Source organism: Dreissena polymorpha, chromosome 10 (assembly GCF_020536995.1).
Source record: "Dreissena polymorpha isolate Duluth1 chromosome 10, UMN_Dpol_1.0, whole genome shotgun sequence".
Lineage (NCBI taxonomy): Eukaryota > Metazoa > Mollusca > Bivalvia > Myida > Dreissenidae > Dreissena > Dreissena polymorpha.
The window spans coordinates 42,244,685-42,269,831 of NC_068364.1; the positions used below are offsets into that span (position 1 = coordinate 42,244,685).

Below are 25,147 nucleotides of genomic sequence, written 5' to 3' on the forward strand. Positions count from 1 at the left end.
TAAGAATAGTTTGTGAACTAGAAAAACAGTGTGTTCAATGCAAAATAAATCTCTTAAAAATTATGTGCGTCTTCATTTCAAACTAGGCTGTACGTGGAAAATAACCACAAATCTTGAAAAATAATTAAATACATAAAATTAGAGGAACAGCTGCTCCCAAAATAATTCTTGAAACTCGTGCTTTGGAAAGTATAACCAAAAACGCTGACAAATATGTTTAATGCTTAGATAAAGAGTCACTTGAGGCAAAAACAGTTTCTCACCGAATATTTCATCGCGTGACATCGGGTGGTTCCCGTTCAACAGCTGAGCACCGGTGCCCTGCCCTAGAACGCCCCAGCATCCCAATCGCCCACTCTCGTTGGTCAGTTCCGTGGACATTTTTGAAATCAGAGAGGACACGCGATTCTCCATAGCTCGCTGTCCGGCTGTGTCAAACTTACCGCTAGCGTCCACTAACTGACCTCGCTGCTGTTTTTCAGTGTGATCCTTTAATGTGCGGTGTGCCTCCCGTAGTGCAGCTTGGAAGTTGACCTGTTAAATAGAAATTTATAAATATATTTCAGCTTTCCGATTTCTTTTTTCAGTACAAACAAATCTATTACGTTGAAAAGCAAGTGTACTGCGTGTGCATGAGGTTTTGTCCCAGATATGTCTGTGCCAGAAGTCTGAATGTTGTATGTTCATGATTAAGAAACAACCTGCAGACACATTTTATCTACAACCAAGCCATACAGACAGACGTTGAGAAAGGTAAATAAAGAAAACCAAAACTAGCCACTGCTAGCGTCTAGAAAAAAAGCCTTGGCAAACAGCGTAGACCCAGATGCGGCATCTCATCTGGATCTGCGCTGTTTGCTTAAAGGAATTTCTGTAAGAAATATTCTAAATATAGAAATAAATACACTAGACATCCCTAATTTTGGAAATAAATTGATCCAATTTAGAAGGATGTGAGAGTCCACTAGGCATAAATGGGTTAAAGCATCTCCAGTTACCTGATGAGACTCTCTATGCTTCTCGTCCTCTCCGGCCAAGAACTCCTGCTGATTCAGGATTGCCTGGAACCTGTGACCCACTTCCTTCCTGCGCGCCAGCTCGTGTTCAAGGTCGCTGAGTTTTCGTTCGTAGTCCTGGATATCTTCTTCAGTTGCCAGGGCCGCAGTCCCCTGTAGGTTCATCTTGGCTGCCCAGAGGGCTTTAAGGGAGTCAGTCTGAGCTGCGACCTTCTGGTACATCTGCTTCACCTGTGGGAATAAAGCATTTGTAAACGAGCATGTTTTAATCTTGTAAGCATTCAGTTAGCTAGGGTAAATCTTATCAATAATTTCTTTTTTAAAATACAAACTGTGTTATTTTAACAATATCTAAGGAACAACGTATATATTTACACATTACCTCGTCTTTCTGTTTTCCAAGGGTCATTGTGACGGCACGTGACTGTCTTGCGAGGGTGTCATACACGCGACGAGAGCTGAAGCCTTCCAGGTCGACCTGGCGATCGTAATCCCAGAACTCATCCTGTACACTTTCACCAACATCCGCTGTAAAAGCAAGAAGTGCTCTTTTGATATGTTTTAAAGCAATTGAGTCATTTCAGGACAGATTGTTACCCACTGCAATCGCATCTTTCTTATGCAAGCTTATTCATCTTAGCAATTAACCTTGGTTGTGGTGGCAATGCCATCGAGCTTTCTCTGGTTCGATTCCATTCTGGAAGTGTTCTTATATGTTTTTCATAAGACACGATCCCATTCTGGAAGAGTTCCTAATATGTTTTTCATAAGACACGATCCCATTCTGGAAGAGTTCTAATATGTTTTTCATAAGACACGATCCCATTCTGGAAGAGTTCTAATATGTTTTTCATAAGACACGATCCCATTCTGGAAGAGTTCCTAATATGTTTTTCTTAAGACATCAAGTCGTGGTTCTACAAAATAAACCGACTTTAAAGTGTCTCATTAAGCCATAGGCTTATGATGCTATCCACTTAAAGAGGTTTAAACGAACCAGAGTTATATGCACATTCTTGTTTTAAGTGACAAAGAACTGCCCTCCTTAAATAACAATAAGTCACAGGTAGGGGGAGACAACTTATGAACCCCAAGATAGCCTTCCTGTGCTCTACCTATTGAAATCAATGCAGGCATGATTCACAGACACATTTCAGCAGTATAATAACAATACTGTCAACTCAATTACAGCTGAAGATAAAACAATTTTGAGAGCTTTTGCCTTAGGTTCAGACTGTTTCAGACGATTCTACAAAAAAAACAATGCACAATTTAAATAAAAAATAAAATAATTTACTCTGTGGGGTGGCTGAAGCTTGAATGGCGGGTATGTTTCCAGCCTGTATAGCGGTCATGTTTCGGTGGTATTTGCGTACAGGGTACACGGTGGAACCCTTGCTGGCGTAGTTGTCAAAGTCGAAACGGAGGGTTCGATCGCGGTAGAATGGGTTAAGGTAATTATCCTTCAACCAGCCGTACTTCCGGAACAGCACCTGAAATAGAAAATAGCAGTAGAGTAAGTACAACTACATCTTTTAAAGTGCGACACATAAGCATCAATGTATGAAATATCACAATTATCTTCTGGTCCCAATTTTTCAATGTCTGGCACTACTCTGGTATTGTATTGAAGGCACGAACGCAAAGAGAAAATTGTCATGAGAGGAACACCCATGTGTTAAATAATCTATTTTTACACAATAATATACCTTACCAATTATTAAATAATTTACTATTTTTCAGTTTGTTTGTCTTTTTTAATTGTTTAAGTGAATATTTTTGCCCTTATAATATTGTCATTACGTCAAAACTACGTCATTTCTTGGTCTTCAATAAAGAAAACAACTCACAAGGGCGATAACCATCAGGATGATGATCAGCAAGCCAGCTCCGAGAAGGATAAAAATAACCGGCCAATCAGGGGCCTGCAGAATATCCTGGTTGAAACCGATACCGTTGGAAACAATATTTGACGTTGTCACAGGGAAGAATGGTCCCGTCTGGGCGCACTGGGTTGCAGGCTGCATTACACTGATATACTGGAAGGTTCAACCATTCTATGTTATTGTTGTAGCAAGGTGTATAACCCATGAATGAAAATATTACAAATCATGTTTGTTTTATAAAGGAAGTAAAATATCTATGAATGTATGAATTTGAATAACAATGATTAATTGGAGGTTAAACGATATTAAATTAAGATTTCTTTCTCAGGCTGAATTGAACTTGAGGGAAAATTATGAAAAGTTGTGTTGTTTATCCTTTTTCCCAACTAAACACATAATTTCACATATCATGAGATTGGAGTACAATGTCTTTAATAAATGTATTTAAAAGAAACACAAACAATTGCAACAGCATGGCTTAAGTAGGTGTTTTCTATATATTGTAAACTACAATATCTTTGACTTGGCAACAAAATCGTGTTTAAACATAAATTTATTCACGAAAATAATGTTATGGACACATGAATGAGTCTAGGCTTATCTGGGACGACACTTTAGGCACATACATTAAGTCCAGTTTTCACATAACGTGGCTTGTATAAACATTACCATTTTCTTGAATTGGTCAGCGCTGGAGTAGAACACATAGGTTCCCGGATCGTTGAACTGGTAGGCAAACAAGGTGGTTGTCGTGCCGACCTGCGCTTGTGCCTCTGCCAGGGCACGGAACCCACCATAGTCAAATTGCGAGTTGGTATTGAAGAGATTGTTCCTAGAATTAGAAATGAGACAAATAGTGTTTACATATGGATTACCGGTATACACAGTGAGCAAACACAGTTGTTCTCGTGCTGGCCTGTGACTGGGCCTTTGCCTTTGTGTGGAAACAATGGCAGTGTTTAAGAGTTTTCTCCTAGAATTGGCAATAAGGCAAAGGGGTGTTTCCATAAAAATATATGGTAAAAATAGGCAAAACAACAAGTACTTAAAATTGAATGTAACTCTTCTTTCCATCGTTTTTGCATAATTGTTCTTAGGAACATTTATTTTAGTTTATTTTCCATCAACATTTTATCTTTGTTTCAAAGTGTATTTAACATTGATTCCAACACAAATTAAATTAGGTAGATGGTTTGTTAAACAAATAACAATTCTACAACAACTGTTACTTCAAACCAAATTCAATTAGGTAGGTGGTTCGTTAAACAGCTTACAATACTACATATGTTAAACAAGTAATAACAACTATTACTCCGACTCACCTGTCGTATACCGGATAGTTGGTGTTATCCACGGCCCACATCATGAACTCTCCATTCTTCAGACAGATGATTGGGTTGGTAATGCCTGTGAAGTTTGTGCCCTGGTATGTGGTTGTAGCAAGGAGGCGTCGACGCCCGTAGTACGTGATTTCACTGTCGTCGGTGGCGTTACCAGTAAGGTTGGTCTTTACTTGACTGTCGACAATGGAGGTTAGGGCGTCCGCATCAGGTTCATAGACACCTGTTTTTGACAAAATTGTTGTAGATTGAAATTATTGAAATATCTATATTTGGCCATTGGCATCATCATTATTATCATCCTTATTTTCTCAAAGTAAAATTGTTATCTTAATCAGCATCAGCAGTACCATTATCATATGAGGCTTGAAAATAAAAACATCGTCATATTGCTGTTATAGCTCTTCATAGATTTTTTTTTATTTTAGAACATGTGGATGGGGAATGCAGGTGCGTAAAGTGTTGTTCCAGATTAGCTTGTGCAGTGCACACAAGCTAATCAGAGATGACACTATAGCCTAGACTGGCTTTTCTTTAAAAGATTAAAAAAAGAGACTTCATTTAAACGAAAAAATTCATTAAATAAAAGAGGAAACAAATCGTCCCTGATTCGCCTCTGCGGACTAGACAGGCTTAACTGTTGACACTTTACACACATGCATAAAGCACTGTTTTCTCAGAGCGCGGCTAACATAATTCTGTTTTGCGTACCTAAGAAGCCATCAGGTGTGCTGATCATGAAATGGACAGCATGTGACGTGTCATCAAGGCTGTCACACTGGTCACGGGTCAGAGCGTTCTCTGCGTTGATCACTGCAGTCATTGCGGATGATACCCATTGTTTCTGAAATATGCAGAACAAAACTGTGGACAGAGTTTCATATTCAAAGAATCATGGTAAATTAAAATCTGTTTTCAAGAATAGCCATTATTAACAGATTACTAATAAAGTTCAATGTTCATTCTTGAGAGATAATCTGTTAACCTTGTAAAGAGTTTGAATAAAGAAAAACACACCAACAGATATGAAATTTCGAAATGCATAAGAGCTTTAATAGAAATAAATATGTTTTAATGCTGATTACGAAAAAAAAACATGTGAATCACCTACCTTTTTTTCACAAAATTTCAGATGCTTTATTTTCGGATTGTTTAAACAAAATCTGTTTCTTAAAACGTGTCAAAGATATTATATTTTGCCAAAAGCAATGAACAAAATATCACGCTTTACGAAATTGACATTAATTTGTCACCTTGATGTTTCCAGACTTGTCTTGCACTTGAAGGTAGGAGTCTTTAGGAGCGCTTGAGCAGACGAACTGCATCCGTAAGGCGGAGGCCTTGCGACAGGCTGTGTTACACAGCGCCTCAAGGTCGTCTGCCTTGCACAGACAGATTCCCTTCTGGGCTATGAATCCCTTGTACTCGCCTTCCTTGCAGTACTGAAAATTGTTTTGGGAGAAATGGAACCATCTGAGCCCTTATTCACATAGCTCCATAGGGAAAATCTGAGGCAATTCCTTAAATTAATGAAATACTTCAAGACTCTGACTTTGTGCTTTACAGGTATTTCAACATTAAAAAGTTTTAACCAAGTGCATATTACTACTGTGAATAATATTTTAACCTTTTGTAAGCAGAAAACACCCGATTTCTCATGGAAAACTTAATGTGAAATGTTCCCTTATATAGAATTTAAGTTACGATTTCTCTAAGGCGCTTTTTGAATATTGGCCCAGGCAAACAGATGGTCTATAAAATCTATACATGCTCGTTTAAGACATAAAAGTCCCCACATTCATGCTTTCCAAGAGCAAAAACACTGAATATTATATTTTTCGAACAATAATTCTAGTTATTAAAAATAAAAGATGCTTAAATCAGTTATTATAAAGAAATATGCTTTAAACAAGTGCATATTACTACTTAAAGAGTTATTATAAAGAAAAATGTTCCTAAAATACGTACCTTGGTAGAGCAGACTTCCTTAAATCCATCAGCGTTGAGACATGAGCCGTCCATGAAGCGATACTCGTCACTACCGCAGTTGTCAAGCACATCCTTGATGCAGTCATCATCCCCATCGATCTCCTTGAACCCGGCAGCGCACGGGCACTGACGATCGGTTTCCTAGGCAATACAAATGATATCAAAATGCTTTTGCTGCCCTCACATTAAGGTTTATTTTATTATTGGTACATTGTCCATAAATTTTGCTTTCCTGAAAAAAAATTGTTAAGTATTGACATATTTCTGGCATTTGAAACTTTGTTAAACTTATTTTCTTTAGCTTGATTGCATCAAAAGCCTGAGGCTTATTGAAAGACTCTTGAGTTCGTTTCCTGGGTAATCAAAATGCTTTTGCTGCCCTCACTTCAAGGTAGATTTTATTATTGGTAAAATGTCCATAAGCGCGATGCTTTCTTAAAAGTTTTGGGACGATTGAACTTTACCAGTAGGCAACACTTAACATCAAACAGCGTACCCTAACCCTAACACTAACCCTTAACACCTAACACATAACAACTAACGCAACACCTTGTAATCCTTTTTGTCATATTTATTTCCTTAGTATCGGGGGTTACCGCCCCGTAACTCCCGCTTTGATGATAGTGGTAAACAACTATGTACCGGTAAAGTTCAATCTAGCCAAAGTTTTTTGTTAAGTATTGACATATTTCTGACTTTTGAAATTTGTTAAACCTAGTTATTTTAGCTTGATTGCATCAAACGCCTGAGGCTTATTGACACTCAAGTCTATCTACTGGGTAGAACCAGTACTTAGTCTGTTTTGAGGAGATCGAAAGACTGTTCCCACAATGGGGTTCAACCTGTGACCTTCCAGCTGTTAGGCGGCACCGTATCCACTACATCTACCCAACAGCAGTTTTATGAATTTATGAAATAAAAGCTGCGCCATGAGCGCATGATACGCCCGTCGTTCGCCAATGAAGTAGTAAGGTAATAAATAACCCTTTGAATAATTTTTTTACTTCAGTTTATTTGTATTTGAATACATGGTTTATTTTATAAGTACATGAGCATGGAAATCACGAAATTTTGACGAACAAAGTCCCATAACTCTGGAACGACAATTCAGAATTCCGTCAAAAACGAAAGGGGATCAGGGTTTATCAATATTAAGATTGTGTTGAAATTTGAAAAAAATCCATCGAAGGATATTTGAGCTACAGTAGGACATTCAATGAAATCACGAAATTTTGACGAACAAAGTCCCATAACTCTGGAACGACAATTCAGAATTCCGTCAAAAACGAAAGGGGATCAGGGTTTATCAATATTAAGATTGTGTTAAAATTTGAAGAAAATCTGTCAAAGGATATTTGACGTAGTGTACGACATTAACAGACGGACGGACGGACGGACGGACGGACAGACGGACGCGGGGTATACCATAATACGTCCCGTCATAGACGGGCGTATAAAAAATCCATCGGGGGATATTTGAGCTACGGTAGGATACATGAACAACAATAACATTTAAGGTCACAGTGACCTTGACCTTAGAATGAATGACCTTGAAATGACCAGTGGTCATCTAAGTGTGCTTGCAAACCTTCATGTCAAGTTTGAAGACTCTATGTCCAAGCATACCAAAGTTATAACAATTTTAACATTTTAACATTTAAGGTCACAGTGACCTTGTGTGACCTTGACCTTAGAATGAATGACCTTATAATGACCAGTGGTCATCTAAGTGTGCTTGCAAACCTTCATGTCAAGTTTGAAGACTCTATGTCCAAGCATACCAAAGTTATAACAATTTTAACATTTTAACATTTAAGGTCACAGTGACCTTGACCTTCAAATGAATGACATTGAAATGACCAGTGGTCATCTTCTAGTACTGGCCAATCTTTATTTCAAGTTTGAAGACTCTAGGTACAAGCATACCAAAGTTATAACATGAAATAAGAACTTTAACATTTTTACATTCAAGGTCACAGTGACCTTGACCTTCAAATGAATGACCTTGAAATGTCCAGGGGTTACTTACTAGTTCTGGCCAACCTTCATGTCAAGTTTCAAGACTCTAGGTCCAAGCATACCAAAGTTATAACAACTTTAACATTTTTACATTCAAGGTCACAGTGACCTTGACCTTCAAATGAATGACCTTGAAATGTCCAGTGGTTACTTACTAGTTCTGGCCAACCTTCATGTCAAGTTTCAAGACTCTAGGTCCAAGCATACCAAAGTTATAACAACTTTAACATTTTTATATAGCTACAGTAGGACATTCAATGAAATCACGAAATTTTGACGAACAAAGTCCCATAACTCTGGAACGACAATTCAGAATTCCGTCAAAAACGAAAGGGGATCAGGGTTTATCAATATTAAGATTGTGTTAAAATTTGAAGAAAATCTGTCAAAGGATATTTGACGTAGCGTACGACATTAACAGACATACGGACGGACAGACGGACGGACGGACAGACGGACGCGGGGTATACCATAATACGTCCCGTCATAGACGGGCGTATAAAAATTATCAGTTCTGAAAATTCTTGTTAAAAAAAATACCAGCCTCACAACATATTTTTTATAATGAAAATTATTAATGAAATAAAATGACATGCACTAAATTCCCAATGAAAATTGAAGAACAAAAACCATAATTAGGAAATGCCTTCACTTTTTTTCACAGCACAATTGAGCCTAGTTCTAGGAAAATTAAGCTTAATGTATAAGCTTAAACTGCTGTCTTAGATAGAAATTTTACCTGGAAATCTCGACCATTTCCAGAACATTCGCAGCTGGCTTGACCTGTGTGCGGTTGTTTGGCCTCGCCACCGCAGAAGAAGCAACCGGTTTGACCAGTCAAGTGGTTGAAGTGGTCAATCGGGCAGGCAATGCAGTCGCTAAGGGACGTCATACCGAGTTCGTAGTTGTACGTTCCAGTGGGACATCCAGTTTCGAAACCACTAGCTTCAGGGCAGTAGTAACCTGTGTAAATAGTTACAGTGCTTACCGAAATGTGCCATTCCACCATATGGCGTAAACTGCATGCATATTAAGAGAACAATTTCAATGCACAATACATTTTTCTGATAAAAGAAGACAAAATCCGAAGCTAACAATAAATGTTTTACAGACACAGATGCCCCTAAAACACATATTTGGACACAGGCAAGTCCACTATATATTCTGTGAACAAAAAAGGCAAAGGGCCATTATACAGCCAATGCTGGTCAAAGTCAAGAATCCTTTCTTTAAAATCATCTTCACATTAAGGTCAGCTGCTGTAAAAATTTGAAAGAAATCCATCAATCACTTAGGAGTTGAAAAAAATCATTTTAAGGCTATATTTCACTATGATCACAACAACAAAGGGCTATAATTCTGCTCAAACTCACCTCTCCTAAAAAAGGGCAATTTTGTAATTATTAGTCATAAAGGCATGGCGATTATTGTGCTTCTTGTTAACATGAGATGTATTACCTTCTCTATTCTTCATATTATTTCATTTACCTGGTGGGCAAATGTATGAGTTTGTTCCATTCGGTCCAAAGATGTACGCTAGATCGCTGTTGTTTGCCACAGGGTTGTCCATTGTGGCTTTATCAAGACAGACAACTCCTGCCCGACAAGGGAGACAACCACTGCCGTCTGCTGCACTGTAGTAGCCGGCCCTGCACGGCGCGCAAGTGTCGTCAAGCGTGATCCACTTGGCCCCGATCTTTTCTCCCCAGCCGGGGGGGCACATGGTTGGTTCAATGGCCCCTACAATATTCATATTTAGTGATATGTAACAAAAACGAAAACAATTTTTTTAAGTAAAATTCATTTTAATATATAAATACTTATCTGCCATCCATAGCTTACTCCCTTCCAAGGGGCATTAACCCATCCGGAATTTTCACTGGGAATCGGCCACCTCCATACCGCAACACAGCTTAGGCAAAACATAGTGCAATGCAACCCAGACAAAAAGCAGAGGTGGCCGATTCCCAGATAGCAGGTTAGTATTTATGACATTAAGATATCCGTATTTAGTGGCATGTAACAATCCCTAGAATATCCATATTTATTGGTATGTGACCCAATCAATGCTTTGTTATTAGTATTCTAGTCATTAATTTTATAATAATATATTTAGACTGTGGCGATTGCAAGAGTCTTTAGCACAAAGACCTCCCCTATAACATTGCTTCAATATCATTGAGCAGGGGAGAGAACTGGCCACAAGGGCAATAAGAACATTCCGTGATCTCAATGGACTGGTCTGCTTTGACAATTGCTCATCATATCATGGTGTTTGTTTGATGGATTATCTAAAGATATAATTATAAATTGTTAATAAGGCATTTGTAACATGTCACCTATAATTACTTAAATTTGAAATTTCAATATCATTCTTGAATAACCATTTTTTTTAATTGGCTTATAAATTGATATCACCTTCAACCGAATTGAATTTGAATTAAGAATTTATAAGAATGAACAATCTCGTACCGGCATCGGTGCAGTTGCAGGTGTCAAAGTAGTTTCCAGTACAGTAGCTACCACGTGGACACTTAGTGGGCTGGGTGGAGTTCTCAGGGCAGTAGTACGCAGGTGGACACGATATCTGGGTCTCGGAGTTGTTGCAGAAGTAGCCTGTAAAGGACCAGGTTTGTGTAATACTGTACAATCATTATCATTTGTGGGACACTCATTGTATGAGATTTCGTGAATTTAACACATTCTTATCGGATAATAACTTAGGCTAATTCCTCTTCTTTTTACTTAAAATAAAACAGTTCAGGAGTCCACCACAAAGTCATTTTTTGAAAAACCATACAATTGTATGCTAACAAAATATATATTTGATTTTAAAGGATGAGGTGTGGAATAAAACAAAAATATCACTTTTAAAGATAAGCAAAAAGAAATGCCAAAACTACATTCTTCTTATAAAATATATTTAACGTGTAAGCATATTATATTGGCAAATCATTACAGCTGCACATTATGGCAGAAGAATTTGAAAAACGTGATTTAAAAAAGTTTTTTTTGCATCTATTTGCTGTATGTGCCAAGATTATTTGATCGTTTTGCTAACCAACTGAGCTAACAGCACATACCAGCTTTACACATGCGCTTAATCTGAGCCCCTTCAGGACAATATTCCCCATCTACACACGGATATCCAGCAAAGGTCATGTTTGTGTCCGGACAATAGGAGCCTCCTGGACAGGGGAAGCAATCTAGTTCACTCTCTGCAGCAATTATGTCCCTTGAAAAAAAGATTAATTAATTTAAGTTATGAATAAGATTCATGATGACTGCTTGAATACCGAAAAGATAAAGCAAAAGTTTTTATGTTGGGTTGCTATCTAATTAAATTGTAAAACTTAAAATTGTAGGTTCATTGTAAACAAATTTCAGATTAAATTTTATCACATGCTATACTCTGTTTCCAATGTAATACAACCATTATATATTGTTTTTTATTACACATGTGTATAATACAACATTTTTAAGTGTTTTCATTGGCTTAGTTTTCGTTTATTGACCAATCGCATTTTGTTATTTTGCTTTGTAAAAGCCAAGGCATTCCAAATGACGTCAGGAAATGTAAACAATATTCAAGATTTATCATTACGTTTGCGTAAATATTTATTTAATTTGCTCATTTAACAGCATGTGATAAAAAAGATCTGACACTCGTTAAGGCTCGCTTACTTACAAAATTCCTGAACTCATTTAATAAAATATGGTATGATATGAAAACTCGTGCCAGATCCTATATATATGTACCGGTTTATGTTATATGAGATTTTCATTGTTCTATTGATTGCATTTATGTTATAAATTAATAGGTATTTGTTTTAAATGGTAATACAAATTTTGAGCAACTGTGCCTTGTTTATATTGCCTGCCTGAAGGTAAACTATACATATGAGCCTTGTTCTAGGAAAGCAGGGCTTAATGCATGTGCAGTCTGCACAGGATAATCAGAAACAAGACCTTCCGCTTTTATGGAATGTTTTATTTACAGGAAGTCTCTTCTTAACAAAAATTTAGTTTAGGCGGAAAACGTTGTCCCTTATAAATCTTGCAAACTGGAAGGCTAATTTGGGACGACACTGGGGCGGTTTACCAAACTGCACAGGTTAATTTGGGACGACACTTGGGAAGTTTCCCCCAGAATGAGGCTGATATAATGGTTGTGATCTGATATTTTTGCCGCTTGAAGGATAAACCCTTTGAATGCTGGGAAATTTGTCTTCTGCTAAAATGTCGTCTGCTGAATTTCTAAAATTAGCATTTTCTTTGATTTTTTTTCAAAGAATACTATCAGAATAGCAAACAGTTTGGATCCTGATGAGACGCCACGTTCTGTGGCGTCTCATCTGGATCCAAACTGTTTGCAAAGGTCTTCAAAATTCGGTTCCCGCACTGAAAGGGTTAACATACCTATATGTGCCCATAGGACATGGTTCCGGGATAATGGTCGCATTAGGACAGAAGTAGCCGAGGGGGCAGGGGTTGGTCGTGTAGTTGGCGATGGCCTCTTCGTCACAGAAGTAACCAGGTGGGCAGTGTAGGCAGGCACTCGCGTCGCTCATGCCCGTCTTGCTGTTGTACGTACCATTCCAACACTTTGCAGGAGATTCATTGACCTGTTGAAATGCGATTCTTTTCATAAGCAACACAAGTCGATAATTTAAATTTATAGCAGTCAAGAAACTTGTTTATATGAGATCAACACGATGTGAAAGTACAAGTAGATAAGACTAGCCTGGGCCCCGCTTTGTTACAATACAATACCATATGATAAACAATTATTTTGTAATTGATCATGTTAATAGTACATTTTGTTTGAACACTTCACATGATTTCCGTGATTAACAAGATTGACTTAAAGATATGATAATATCAAATATGATATGATATGATCACCAACATGATAACGACCACTATTTTATTCGGTGTGCCAATCCTGAAAGTGAAAGGGGCTGCATACATTTATGAATCCATATGCCAGACAAGAGCACCGCAAAACGGGTGCCAACGCACGGCTGCAGATGCAGTTTTGAATAAATGAAAGCTTGTCAGATTTTTTTTTTATAGGTCACAGGCGACCTTGACCTTTAACCTAGTGATCCAAAAATGGGTGTGGCATGTAGAACTCATCAAAGTGCATCTACATATGAAGTTTCAAAGTTGTAGGTGGAAGCACTTTGATTTTAGAGCCAATGTTAAGGTTTTATCATGGCGGACGACGAGCTGGCTATGACAATACCTCGGGTTTTTCTCCGGAAACAGTCGAGCTAAAAATTAAGAAATGAATAGTATGGGAATTTTTAAATTTTATGTTAAGACTGTGGGATATTGACAACCTTTTTTTTTTTTTTTTTTTTAGAGGTCACAGTGACCTTGACCTTTGACCTAGTGACCCAACAAGAGATGTGTTTGTCAGAAACACATAATGCCCCCTACTGCGCAACATTGAAATAACATTTCTATTTATCATTTGGCAGGTAAAGAAATCATCTCCCTTTAAAAGTTATTACTTCCCTTGAAATTTGTCCAATGCAACCGGGCGGGGGGGGGGGGGGGGGGGCTGGGGAGGGTCTCACAGTTAATTATGACCATGTCAGACATCACTGACAACCAAGGCCTAAGGTTAAAAAGAGATCATAGCCAGAGTTGATCATGTATCTATGGACATAAGTACACAGGTATGTCATGAACATCAAAGAAATTATAATTATATCATTAAAAAAAACACTTTGACAAATCATAAATCTGTACAGTTACTGTGAAAAGAACTTCAATTCTTGGTAAGGAAATATATAATATGAGATTTAAAATTATATAAATTACTTCCCCTGAAAATAACTGTCTGTAACAAATCTCTATTTTTAGTAGCAAATAATTAAAAGCCACTAACGTGACTGTAGATTCACCACTCAAAATGTGCAGCTCCATGAGATACACATGCATGCCAAATATATTAAGTGGCTATGTTCAATATTAAATAATTTTCTCCCCTTTTAAAGCTTATAACTTCCCTTAAATCTGTACTTTTTACCATAGACCGTAAAGAATGACCTTGACCTTTTACCACAATGTGTTTGTCAGAAACACAATGCCGCCTACTGCGCCGCTTTGATTTATTTAACAAAAATATATACGTGGGCAGGTTAGATAACTATGTCAATTTAAAGCTTATTACTTCCCTTTACTTTGTTTTTTGCACCCTAGACCTTGAAGGATGATGTTCACCTTAAAATTTTACCACTCAAAATGTGCAGCTCCATGAGATACACATGCATGCCAAATATCAAGGTGCTGTCTTCAATATTAAAAAAGTTATGGCCAATGTTAAGGTTTTAGCACGACGCCTACGGCGGACGGCGAGCTGGCTATGACAATAGCTCGGGTTTTCTCCGAAAACAGCCTCGCTAAAAATCAAGCTATCAATGTGCAAATTTGTTCTTTATTACCATGCAGTAGTATCCAGCCCAGCAAGGTTCAGAAACTGTGGAATTTTCCGGACAGATCCTTCCACCCGGACACGGCTGACATTCTCCTTGAGACGCAGCACCTTCTTTGTTGATGAATTGATTTGGTGGACAGGTTTCCGGTGTTTGCGTTCCTTCTACACAGTAAAACCCATAGTCACAGGGCCCGCCATTAGGTTCATATGAACTGTCCGGATTGGATACCCCAATACCGCTCCAGCAAATGAATCCGGCTTGACACGGGCCGGAAATCTGACCTCCTGTACAGTACTTTCCTGAAAATATAATTATTGGTATCATACTTTACCATGTATTACGCACAGCAATGTATAATGTGCATCCAAATTTTAGTTTGCCAAATTGTAGGAAAACAATTTTATAAAGATAACTTTCAAATCGGCAGTCATCTTACAATTGCACAATCAGTTGTTTCATTTTATAAATTTGGGGGCATAAAACTCTGCATAATACATAGTACATAGCTGGTCTTTGTTGTAATTAACTAGCATGTACCATATACCAAGCGCAAATATTAAGCATCAACCAATCAAAAACTTAAGTGCCATTGTCAGAAAGATATTCGTTGCACTTTAACCCCAACCTTGGAAATATGGACATGGAGGTGTTCGCGTGAAACATTTCATCTTACTATACCGCTGGCAACTTTCACTTTGTTTACAAATTCATCATCGCTGGGCATAGTTATGCTTTGCACAAAGTTCAACAGATTGATTTTCTTATAATTTCAGCTTTCTCAATACATAGTTCAAATAGATACCTGCCGACTCATTAATTTCCATCACATGACCTGTTTTTCAAACATGTTATTTCAAGGGTGATAACTCTTGCACTTTTGAAGTCCACAAAAGCTATCAGGGAAGGCACTTTTTGCTTTTATGGCATTGTTCCTTTAAAGGTTCTCTCTTATTTGCAAAAGTAAAGCAAAGTAAAGCCACAATAGTCATCCCTAATTAGCATATGCGAACTGCTTTTCGCACATGCCTTAAACCCCGTTTTTCCCACAGTGAGGCAAACGTATAATATAGATTACCTGCAGTGCAGGCTTTGCAATCTTCTGGTGCCATAAGATTCATGTAGACATCATTGAAGGTCCCGTTGGGACACAGGGTAGGGGCCCGGGACCCCTGGGGGCAGTATGAGTAGTTCCCGCAGTCGATAGGGTTGGTGGTGTTGGCGGGGCAGTAGTAGCCTGCAGGACACGGGTCACAAGTGATCTCTCCCTCGTTATCTTGGTAGGTCCCGGGGTTGCAGGGAACAGGGTCAGCTGAGTCTGAAGAGGGAATAGATCAATTACAGATTTTTATTTATAGTCTTATTAGGTCTTTTATTCTTTCAAGATTCTTTCAAGACGAAAATACAATTTAAGATTTTCACTGTCTTTTATCCTTTCAACACAAAAGTCCAAGTTTATATTTTATTTGTCCTTTCAACACATAAGTCCAATTTAATATTTTAATTGTGTTTTGTCTTTTAAACACAAATGTCCAATTTAAGATTTTAATTGTCTTTTATCCTTTCAACACGAAAGCCCTATGCAAGATTTTAATTGGTTTTTACCATTTTTATCCTTTCAACACAATTTTTTACACAAAGGTTTTTCAACCTTTTAACATGAAAGACCAATGTTAGATTTTAACTGTCTTTTATCCTTTCAAAAGTCCAATTGTTCTCCCAGATTAGCCTGCGCAGTCTGCATAGGCTAAACTGGAATGATACTTTCCACAAAGACTGGAGTTTTGTTTCACAGAAACTTTCTTTAAACAAAAGAATCCATTTAGGCAGAAAGTGTCTTTCCTGATTAGCCTGTGCATTCTGCAGAATGCATAGGTTAACCGGGTACGACATAAAATTTAAAGACCATTTTTTCCCAGACATTTTCATTTACCTGCTGGGCAATAGGATCCAGTGGGGCAGAGGAATTCAGTGGGTTGTGGATCAAAAACGTCAGCGATGGCTGGGCAGTAGTAGCGCTGAGCACAGGGACCAGAGGGCGCAACGAGGGCCAACCCATTGCAGTATTTACCGCCCGTGCAGGGGAGGCAATCGTCAACACTTTTACCGTGGGTGCTGTTGCGCAGCGTACCATGGGGGCAGGGTGTTGCAGCAGAGGTACCTATCGTAAAGTTGGATCATTTATGGATTAGTTCAAACCTATTTATTTTATCTACATTGCATTGAAAGCCTAACAACTTGGGTTTGGGAAAGATTTAAAGAATGCTCCTACAGTAGGGATCGAGCTTGAGACCTCCCAGTCGCTAGGGGAACACCATTTCCACAATGTCATGGCCACCTCAATTAAAGCTTGAAATGTAAACAGTTAAAACCAATGTATTTATAATACCTCTCTTATTAATTTATCTTAATAAACCATATTAACTGCAATATCTGCTTCAAACAACCAAATAGAAAAATTCAGAAACTCTCAGAGCACTATGCAAGCATAATAGTGTTGTTCCAGATAAATCTGTGTAGTCCACACAACAAATACAGGAAGACAATATCCACCTAAACGGGATTAACGCTAAAAAAAACATTAACATGAAAAAAAAAACATTAAGCCGAAAGGGGAGTCTCTGATTAGCCTGCACAAACACCACAGGCTAAATTGGGACGACACTTTTTGCACATGCATTAAGCCCCGTTTTTCCAGAGCAAGGCTCATTTAGTGCGTCTTTGAACAGCCCTTTTTTTCATGACAAGCAAATAAGACAAGAGCTTAGATACACAGTTTGACGCATTTGTAGTCACTGAATTACACAATAAACAACAACTGAAGTTGCAAGAATAACCAACATGCCATCATTATAAGTAAAGTTTACCAAATAAAAGTAGGAGGTAATACAGCTTACCATATTCAATTTGATGTTACAATAGCAATGCAGATATGATAAAATCTCACCTTCTAGGCAGTAGTGGCCCACGGGACAGGGCTTGTTGTTTCCAGTGTTTGGTGTTGGTGTGGTAGCGTTACCCAAACAGAGATAGCCTGCGGAACAGTTACCCGTGGTAGCAGCCGGGTTTACTCCATCGCAGTATTTCCCGGGCAGACAGGCGAGGCAGTTACCCGGTGTGTCGACACCCTGGTTGGGGTTGAAGGTGCCTTGAAAAAGAATGTGCATTGTTGTAAATTTCAATTAACATATAAGTGCAGATAATATAAAACTATTATAGTTTTTACTGATGTTAGTTAACCATGATTGTTTTCACTGATATAAGTTTACCAATATTACCATGATTGTTTTCACTGATATCAGTCAACCATGATTGTTTTAAGTGATATTTGTTAACCATGATTGTTTTCAATTATATTGGTCAACTATAATTGGTTTCACTGATATTAGTTTACCATGAATGTTTTTACTGATATTAGTTGATTTTTTCACTAATAATAGTTAACCATGATTGTGTTCAATGGTATTATTTAACAATGATTGTTTTCCAAGGGTTTAGTTAACCATGATTGTTTTCAATGGTTTGAGTTAGCCATGATTGTTTTGACTGATAATAGTTCAACATGTGGGTTTTTACTGAAAATAGTTAACCATGATCGTTCTGACAATAGTTAACCATGATTGTTTTAAATGACATTAGTTAACCATGATCGTTTTAACTGACAATAGTTAACCATGATTTTTTTAACTAGTTATATTTAACTATGACTGTTTTGACTCATAATAGTTATCCATGAGTGTTTCAACAAATAATAAAAATCATGATTGCTGAATGATAATAGTTAACCATGATTTCTTTAAATGAAAATAGTTAGCAATGAATGTTTTGACTAATAATTGTTAACCATGATTGATTTGACTGATAATAGTTAACCATGACTGCTGTACTGATAATATTTAACCATGATTGCTGTACTATTAATAGTTAACCATGATTGCTGTACTATTAATAGTTAACCATGATTGCTGTACTATTAATAGTTAACCATGATTGCTGTACTGATAATAGTTAACCATGACTGCTGTACTATTAATAGTTAACCATGATTGCTGTACTGATAATAGTTAACCATGATTGCTGTACTATTAATAGTTAACCATGATTGCTGTACTGATAATAGTTAACCATAATTGCTGTACTGATTATAGTAAACCATGATTGTCTTGACTTTTAATATTTAACCATGATTGTTTTACTAATAATAGTTAACCATTTTTGCTTTAAACAAAAAATATTTAACAATGTTTGTTTTGACATATAATATTTAACAATGATTGCTTTCACTTTTAAACATCCCATGACATACCTGGCAGGCATGGTTCTCCATTGTCGACTGTTCCGTTCGGGCAGTAGTATCCGGCAGGACATGGCAAGGTCGCGTTCATCGCCGTGTATGGACATGTGGTTCCAGCCGGACACACGTCACAGTAGTCTGTGAATATAGGTCATATTTAAAATGTGACGTGTTCTGAGAAAACTGGGCATAATGCATGTGCGTAAAGTGTCGTCCCAGATTAGCCTGTGCAGTCCACCGAGGCTAATCAGGGACGACACTTTCCGCTTTTATGGTATTTTTAGTTTCAAGGAAGTCCCTTCTTACCGAAAATCACGTTTGGGCGGAAAGTGTCGTCCCTGATTAGCCTGTGCGGACTGCACAGGCTAATCTGAGATGACACTTTACGCACATGAATGAAGCCCAGTTTTCTCAGAACGCGGCTCAAATTATTTTCAATTTTACCCAATTAACACCTGTGGATATCTTGATACTACAAGAATAATTTGTCTTTTCACGTGTATATTTTACTATGCCAGATCATGTATCAGAAATTTAAAAAAACGATTCATTGTAATTTTCACTGTTATCTGCCAATAAATATAAACAAATCTTTTTTATTCTGATGGGCAGCTAAAGTTCTTGTTGTTAAAATCATTGCTTTTTGTAAAGCATTAATTTTTGTTGACCAATCTACAAATTAGATACAAATAAAACTGAAAAAGACCGTTGAAAATTGCTAATTTTTCTCCGACAAAATGTATCATTTTACAGTAAACAAAAATATAAAATTCCAAACTACTGTTTACTGATAAAAAAGCAACCACAAATCCCTCTTCAATAAAATAGAACAACTCACCTTTTCCAGTGGCCTGTTGGTATGTGCCGGGTGCGCAGGCTAACTCAATAACTGCGCCCTCCAAGCAATAGTAGCCCACAGGACAAATGTAACCAATGACTCTATCTGTCGGGGTGGCCACGTTGGAGCCAGTCATGCAAATGTAACCTGCCGCACAGCGTAGACTGAAACCTGCAGGGAAATAGGATTTTTAACCCATTTATACCTAGTGGACTCTCCCATCCTTCTAAATTGGATCAATTTATTTCCAAAATTAGAATATTTCTTACAGAAATTCCTTTAAGCAAACAAAGTAGACCCTGATGAGACGCCACATCATGCAGCGTCTCATCTGGGTCTACGCTGTTTGCCAAGGCCTTTTTTCTAGACGCTAGGCATAAATGGGTTAACATTTCACTGCTCAATATGCATGTTGATTCATTTGTAGTCCCTGAAAAAATCTAATTAAATTAAAGACCTTTCTTAATAGATATAAGTTTTTTTAAGCTCAATTTCCAACCCTAAGATACTGATGTGCAGTAACCAGCATACAATTTAAACAGACTGTGAGTTACTCTCAGACTGCTATGGTTTTATTCTGATATGCTGCAAGATATTAGTAAAAATAATAAGAAGAAGTCCTACATGAGCACCGCATAACGGGGGCAAACGCTCAGCTGCGGGTGCATTTTTTAATAAATGAAAGCTTGTCAGAATTTTTTTTTTTAAGGTCACAGTGACCTTGACCTTTGACCTAGTGACCAAAAAATGGGTGTGGCATGTAGAACTCATCTACATCAAGGTGCATCTACATATGAAGTTTTAAAGCTGTAGGTGGTAGCACTTTGATTTTAGAGCAAAATGTCAAGGTTTTAGCATGACGCCGGAGGACGGCAGACAGCGGATGACACGACGGGACGCCACAGCTGGCTATGACAATACCACGGGTTTTCTCCGAAAACGCCGAGCTAGTAATAAAATTATGAATATTAAGGGTGCGTATGCTACTAGGCTACTGAGACATATGCAGGAAATTTCTTAAACATTCAAATAATACTTTACACTTATAAGGGACAAAACTTACTGCCTTAACTGGAAAAAGAGACTTCCTTTGAAGAAAGAGGAAATTGTCATCCCTGAGCAGACTGTACACACTGCGCAGGCTAATCTGGGAGAACACTTTACACACATGCATTTCCCAGATGCTCTTATCATTTTTCATTGAAATTTTTTAATATAAAAAATGTTAACCTTAATAAAGCTACAGTTAAGATATCTTTGAGTTTTGGGAACACTTGCCTTAGCAAGTTAAATGAAATATTCAGTAATTAAGGGCATAAGGGGTTATGTTAATCTTGATATTTATGCCCCCTTCGAAGAAGAGGGGGTATAGGGTTTTGCACATGTCGGTCGGTCTGTCGGTCCGTCCACCAGATGGTTTCCTGATGATAACTCAAGAACACTTAGGCCTAGGATCATGAAACTTCATAGGTACATTGATCATGACTGTCAGATGACCCCTATTGATTTTCAGGTCACTAGGTCAAAGGTCAAGGTCACAGTTACTCGAAACAGTAAAATGGTTTCCGGATGTTAACTCAAGAATGCTTAGGCCTAGGATCATGAAACTTCATAGGTACATTGATCATGACTGGCAAATAACCCCAATTGATTTTCAGGTCACTAGGTCAAAGGTCAAGGTCACAGTGACTCAAAATAGTAAAATGGTTTCCGGATGATAACTCAAGAATGCTTAGGCCTAGGATCATGAAACTTCATAGGTACATTGTTCATGACTGGCAGATGACCCCTATTGATTTTCAGGTCACTAGGTCACAGGTCAAGGTCACAGTGACTCGAAACAGTAAAATGGTTTCCGGATGATTACTCAAGAATGCTTACACCTAAGATGATGAAACTTAATAGGAATATTGATCATGACTGGCAGATGACCCCTATTGATTTTCAGGTCACTAGGTCAAAGGTCAAGGTCACAGTGACTCAAAATAGTAAAATGGTTTCCAGATGATAACTCAAGAATAATTAGGCCTAGGATCATGAAACGTCATAGGTACATTGATCATGACTGGCAGATGACCCGTATTAATTTTTAGGTCACTAGGTCAAAGGTCAAGGTCACAGTGACAAAAAATATATTCACACAATGGCTGCCACTACAACTGACAGCCCATATGGGGGGCATGCATGTTTTACAAACAGCCCTTGTTTTTGTAAACCTTTTAACCCAAGAAAATGTTTAAGAAGATGTAACAAGATTTAATTGCATTTCTCTGGCACAACAAAGATTAACATCTGCTTGAACTCCCATTAAATTTCTAGCAAAAGTGAGTGGTTCAGATCGATTTTAATCAAATTGACATACTATATCACAGTTGTTATCGCTAAAAATAAAACACAAGGTTAAGAAACCTGATGTTTTGTACAATGAATACAGTTAATATAAACAGAAAACAGTATATGAAAATGCCACATTACCATATTATGTCCAATGTCACATAAATATTATTAAAAGTTATTGACACAAAACATGGATTATGCAAGCAAATAAGCTACAAGACTCACAAATGTGCCTTGATCTTGGAAAACAGGGCTTAATGCATGTGCGTAAAGTTTCATCCTAGAATAGCCTGAGCAGTCCACACACACCAATCAGTTACAACACTTTCCGCTTAAATAAAAACCTACTTAAGGCAGAAAGTGTCGTCCATGATCCGCCTTGGCACACTGCACATGAAAATCTGGGACGATCCTTAACGCACATGCATTCAATCAGGTACGACACTTTCCGCTCAAGTAAAAATCTACTTAAGGCAGAAAGTGTCGTCCACGCCTTGGCACACTGCACATGCAAATCTGGGAGGACATTTAAGGCATATGCATTAAGCCCAGTTTTCCAAGCACAAGACTGACCAATAATGCACCAGTAGATGAAAACACTTAACCCTTTGCATGCTGGGAAATTTGTCGTCTGCTTAAATGTTGTCTGCTGAATTTCTAAAATTAGCATTTTCTTCGATTTTTTTCAAAGAATACTATTAGAATAGCAAACAGTTTGGATCCTGATGAGACGTCACGTTCTGTGGTGTCTCATCTGGATCCAATTTTGAATTTGTAAGGCCTGACAAGAAAACTTTGAAATAATTTTACGTTTTAATACAATAATGTTTGTTTTAAATGTGATGAAGTCCCTGAATGTGATAAAGTTGATAGAAGTTTACATTATTACCATTTAATAAAAAAACTGAGACATTTTGAAATAGCCATATTAATGTTCTTACTCCAAATGGCATGATATTGATGTGAAATAATATTGATGTGACATAATATTGATGTTACATGGTATTGATTTGACATGATTTTGAATTGACATGATATTGATTTGACATGATATTGTTGCAAAATGATATTGATGTAACATGATATTGATGTGGAAGGATATTGATTTGGCATGATTTTGATGTGATATGATATTGATGTGACATAATATTGATGTGACATGATATTAATTTGATATGATTTTGATGTGACATGATATTGATGTGAAATGATATTGATTTGACCCAAATAACTTGATGAGAGTTCACAGTATCAATGATTCTTGTTGAAAACACATGGACAATTGAAGATTTTAACAAACTTGCATATGCGAACTTATAGGACACATAAGTTTATGAAAGTTAACAGCATTAAGGATGCTGGTTGAAAGAATTGTGGTTGAAAACTCATAGATGGTCACATACATGAAGTTGTGTACATATTGAGTTTGTCCCCTTCTTGATGTAATAAATCTAAGTTTAAGTAAGTTCAAGTTGAAGGATGACACAAACACACACAGACAATTCCATGAGGGAGATATACATGCAGTGCGAGAAATGACAGAGTATTACCCTTCATTGATGTGATGCTTGTAAGTTTATAACATTATCAATGATGCCTGGTACAAACACATAGATACTTCATGATAGGCACATACAAATGTTAACACTAACAAAGTTTTACCCCTTATTGATGTGAGGCATGTAAGTTTAAGCTTGTTACAAGCACAAAGGTACATAATGATTGGCAAGTACAAATGTTAATGCTATTGAAGTATTCCCCCTTATTGATGTGAGGCATGTAAGTTTAAGCTTGTTACAAACACAAAGATGGTAACATTAATGCAGGTGTGTACTTATTGAGTAATAAATCTTATTAAGGTGATGAATGAATTTCTATGTTTGTTAACAGACATGTAGTTGTGTACTAATTGAGTTATACCCCTTATTCAGATAATGCATGAATTTCTATGTTTGTTAACAGACATGTAGTTGTGTACTAATTGACTAATACCCCTATATCAGGTGATGCATGAATTTCTATGTTTGTTAACAGACATGTAGTTGTGTACTAATTGACTAATGCCCCTTATTCAGGTGATGCATGAATTTCTATGTTTGTTAACAGACATGTAGTTGTGTACTAATTGACTAATACCCCTATATCAGGTGATGCATGAATTTCTATGTTTGTTAACAGACATGTAGTTGTGTACTAATTGACTAATACCCCTATATCAGGTGATGCATGAATTTCTATGTTTGTTAACAGACATGTAGTTGTGTACTAATTGACTAATACCTGTTATTCAGGTGATGCATGAATTTCTATGTTTGTTAACAGACATGCAGTTGTGTACTTTTTGAGTGTGACCTCTTATTGACATGATACATGTTTAAGTAAGTTTACAGCATTATCAATAATGCTTCTTACAAACAAAAAGATGATAACATACATACACACGAGAAAACTTGCGGAGTGTTACCTTATTGATGTCATGCATGTTAGTTTATTTAAGTTTACCTATGATGCTTGTTACAAACACGAAGATGGTCTAATACATGCAAGCGTGTACTTACTGAGTGTTGCCCCTTATTGATATGGCACATATAAGATTAATTACGTTAACAGCATTATTAATGACACTTGTTGCAAATACATCGACACATGATTGGTCACATACAAGCAGCTGTGTACTTACTTAGAGTGACGCCTTATTGCGGAAGAAATATATCAGAACAATGTATCACTTCGTCAACTTCTTATTCAATAAACATGATCAGACAGTGGCTTTTTTCTTTTCTTTTTCGATTTATGTTGATTTTAGCATTTAAAAAAAAAGATTTTTCATACTGTTCCTTTTAAATAACTTAAATAACTGTAAAATCATAATTATTTGTTGGACATTAATTTTGGTTTGGTTTGAACAATCCATGCAATATCATGCCAACATGATAAACAATTTTACAGTCTTTTAAATTTTTTAGCATACTATATATTACT

The 25,147-nt window shown here is 37.2% G+C and overlaps 1 protein-coding gene across 1 annotated transcript in view; it reads right to left on the reverse strand.

The window, feature by feature from the left end:
• Positions 1–25,147, reverse strand: part of LOC127847812 (uncharacterized) — a 148,975-nt gene that overhangs the window by 18,593 nt on the left and 105,235 nt on the right. The window contains 22 exon segments of the mRNA XM_052379990.1: positions 264–534; positions 999–1,247; positions 1,399–1,544; positions 2,314–2,509; positions 2,867–3,055; positions 3,572–3,734; positions 4,225–4,465; positions 4,954–5,086; positions 5,496–5,684; positions 6,211–6,372; positions 8,990–9,213; positions 9,739–9,990; positions 10,723–10,866; positions 11,334–11,485; positions 12,670–12,875; positions 14,706–14,998; positions 15,775–16,014; positions 16,630–16,857; positions 17,644–17,844; positions 19,003–19,128; positions 19,829–19,999; positions 24,846–24,857. Of these exon segments, the coding sequence (XP_052235950.1) occupies positions 264–534; positions 999–1,247; positions 1,399–1,544; positions 2,314–2,509; positions 2,867–3,055; positions 3,572–3,734; positions 4,225–4,465; positions 4,954–5,086; positions 5,496–5,684; positions 6,211–6,372; positions 8,990–9,213; positions 9,739–9,990; positions 10,723–10,866; positions 11,334–11,485; positions 12,670–12,875; positions 14,706–14,998; positions 15,775–16,014; positions 16,630–16,857; positions 17,644–17,844; positions 19,003–19,128; positions 19,829–19,999; positions 24,846–24,857 (4,188 nt within the window).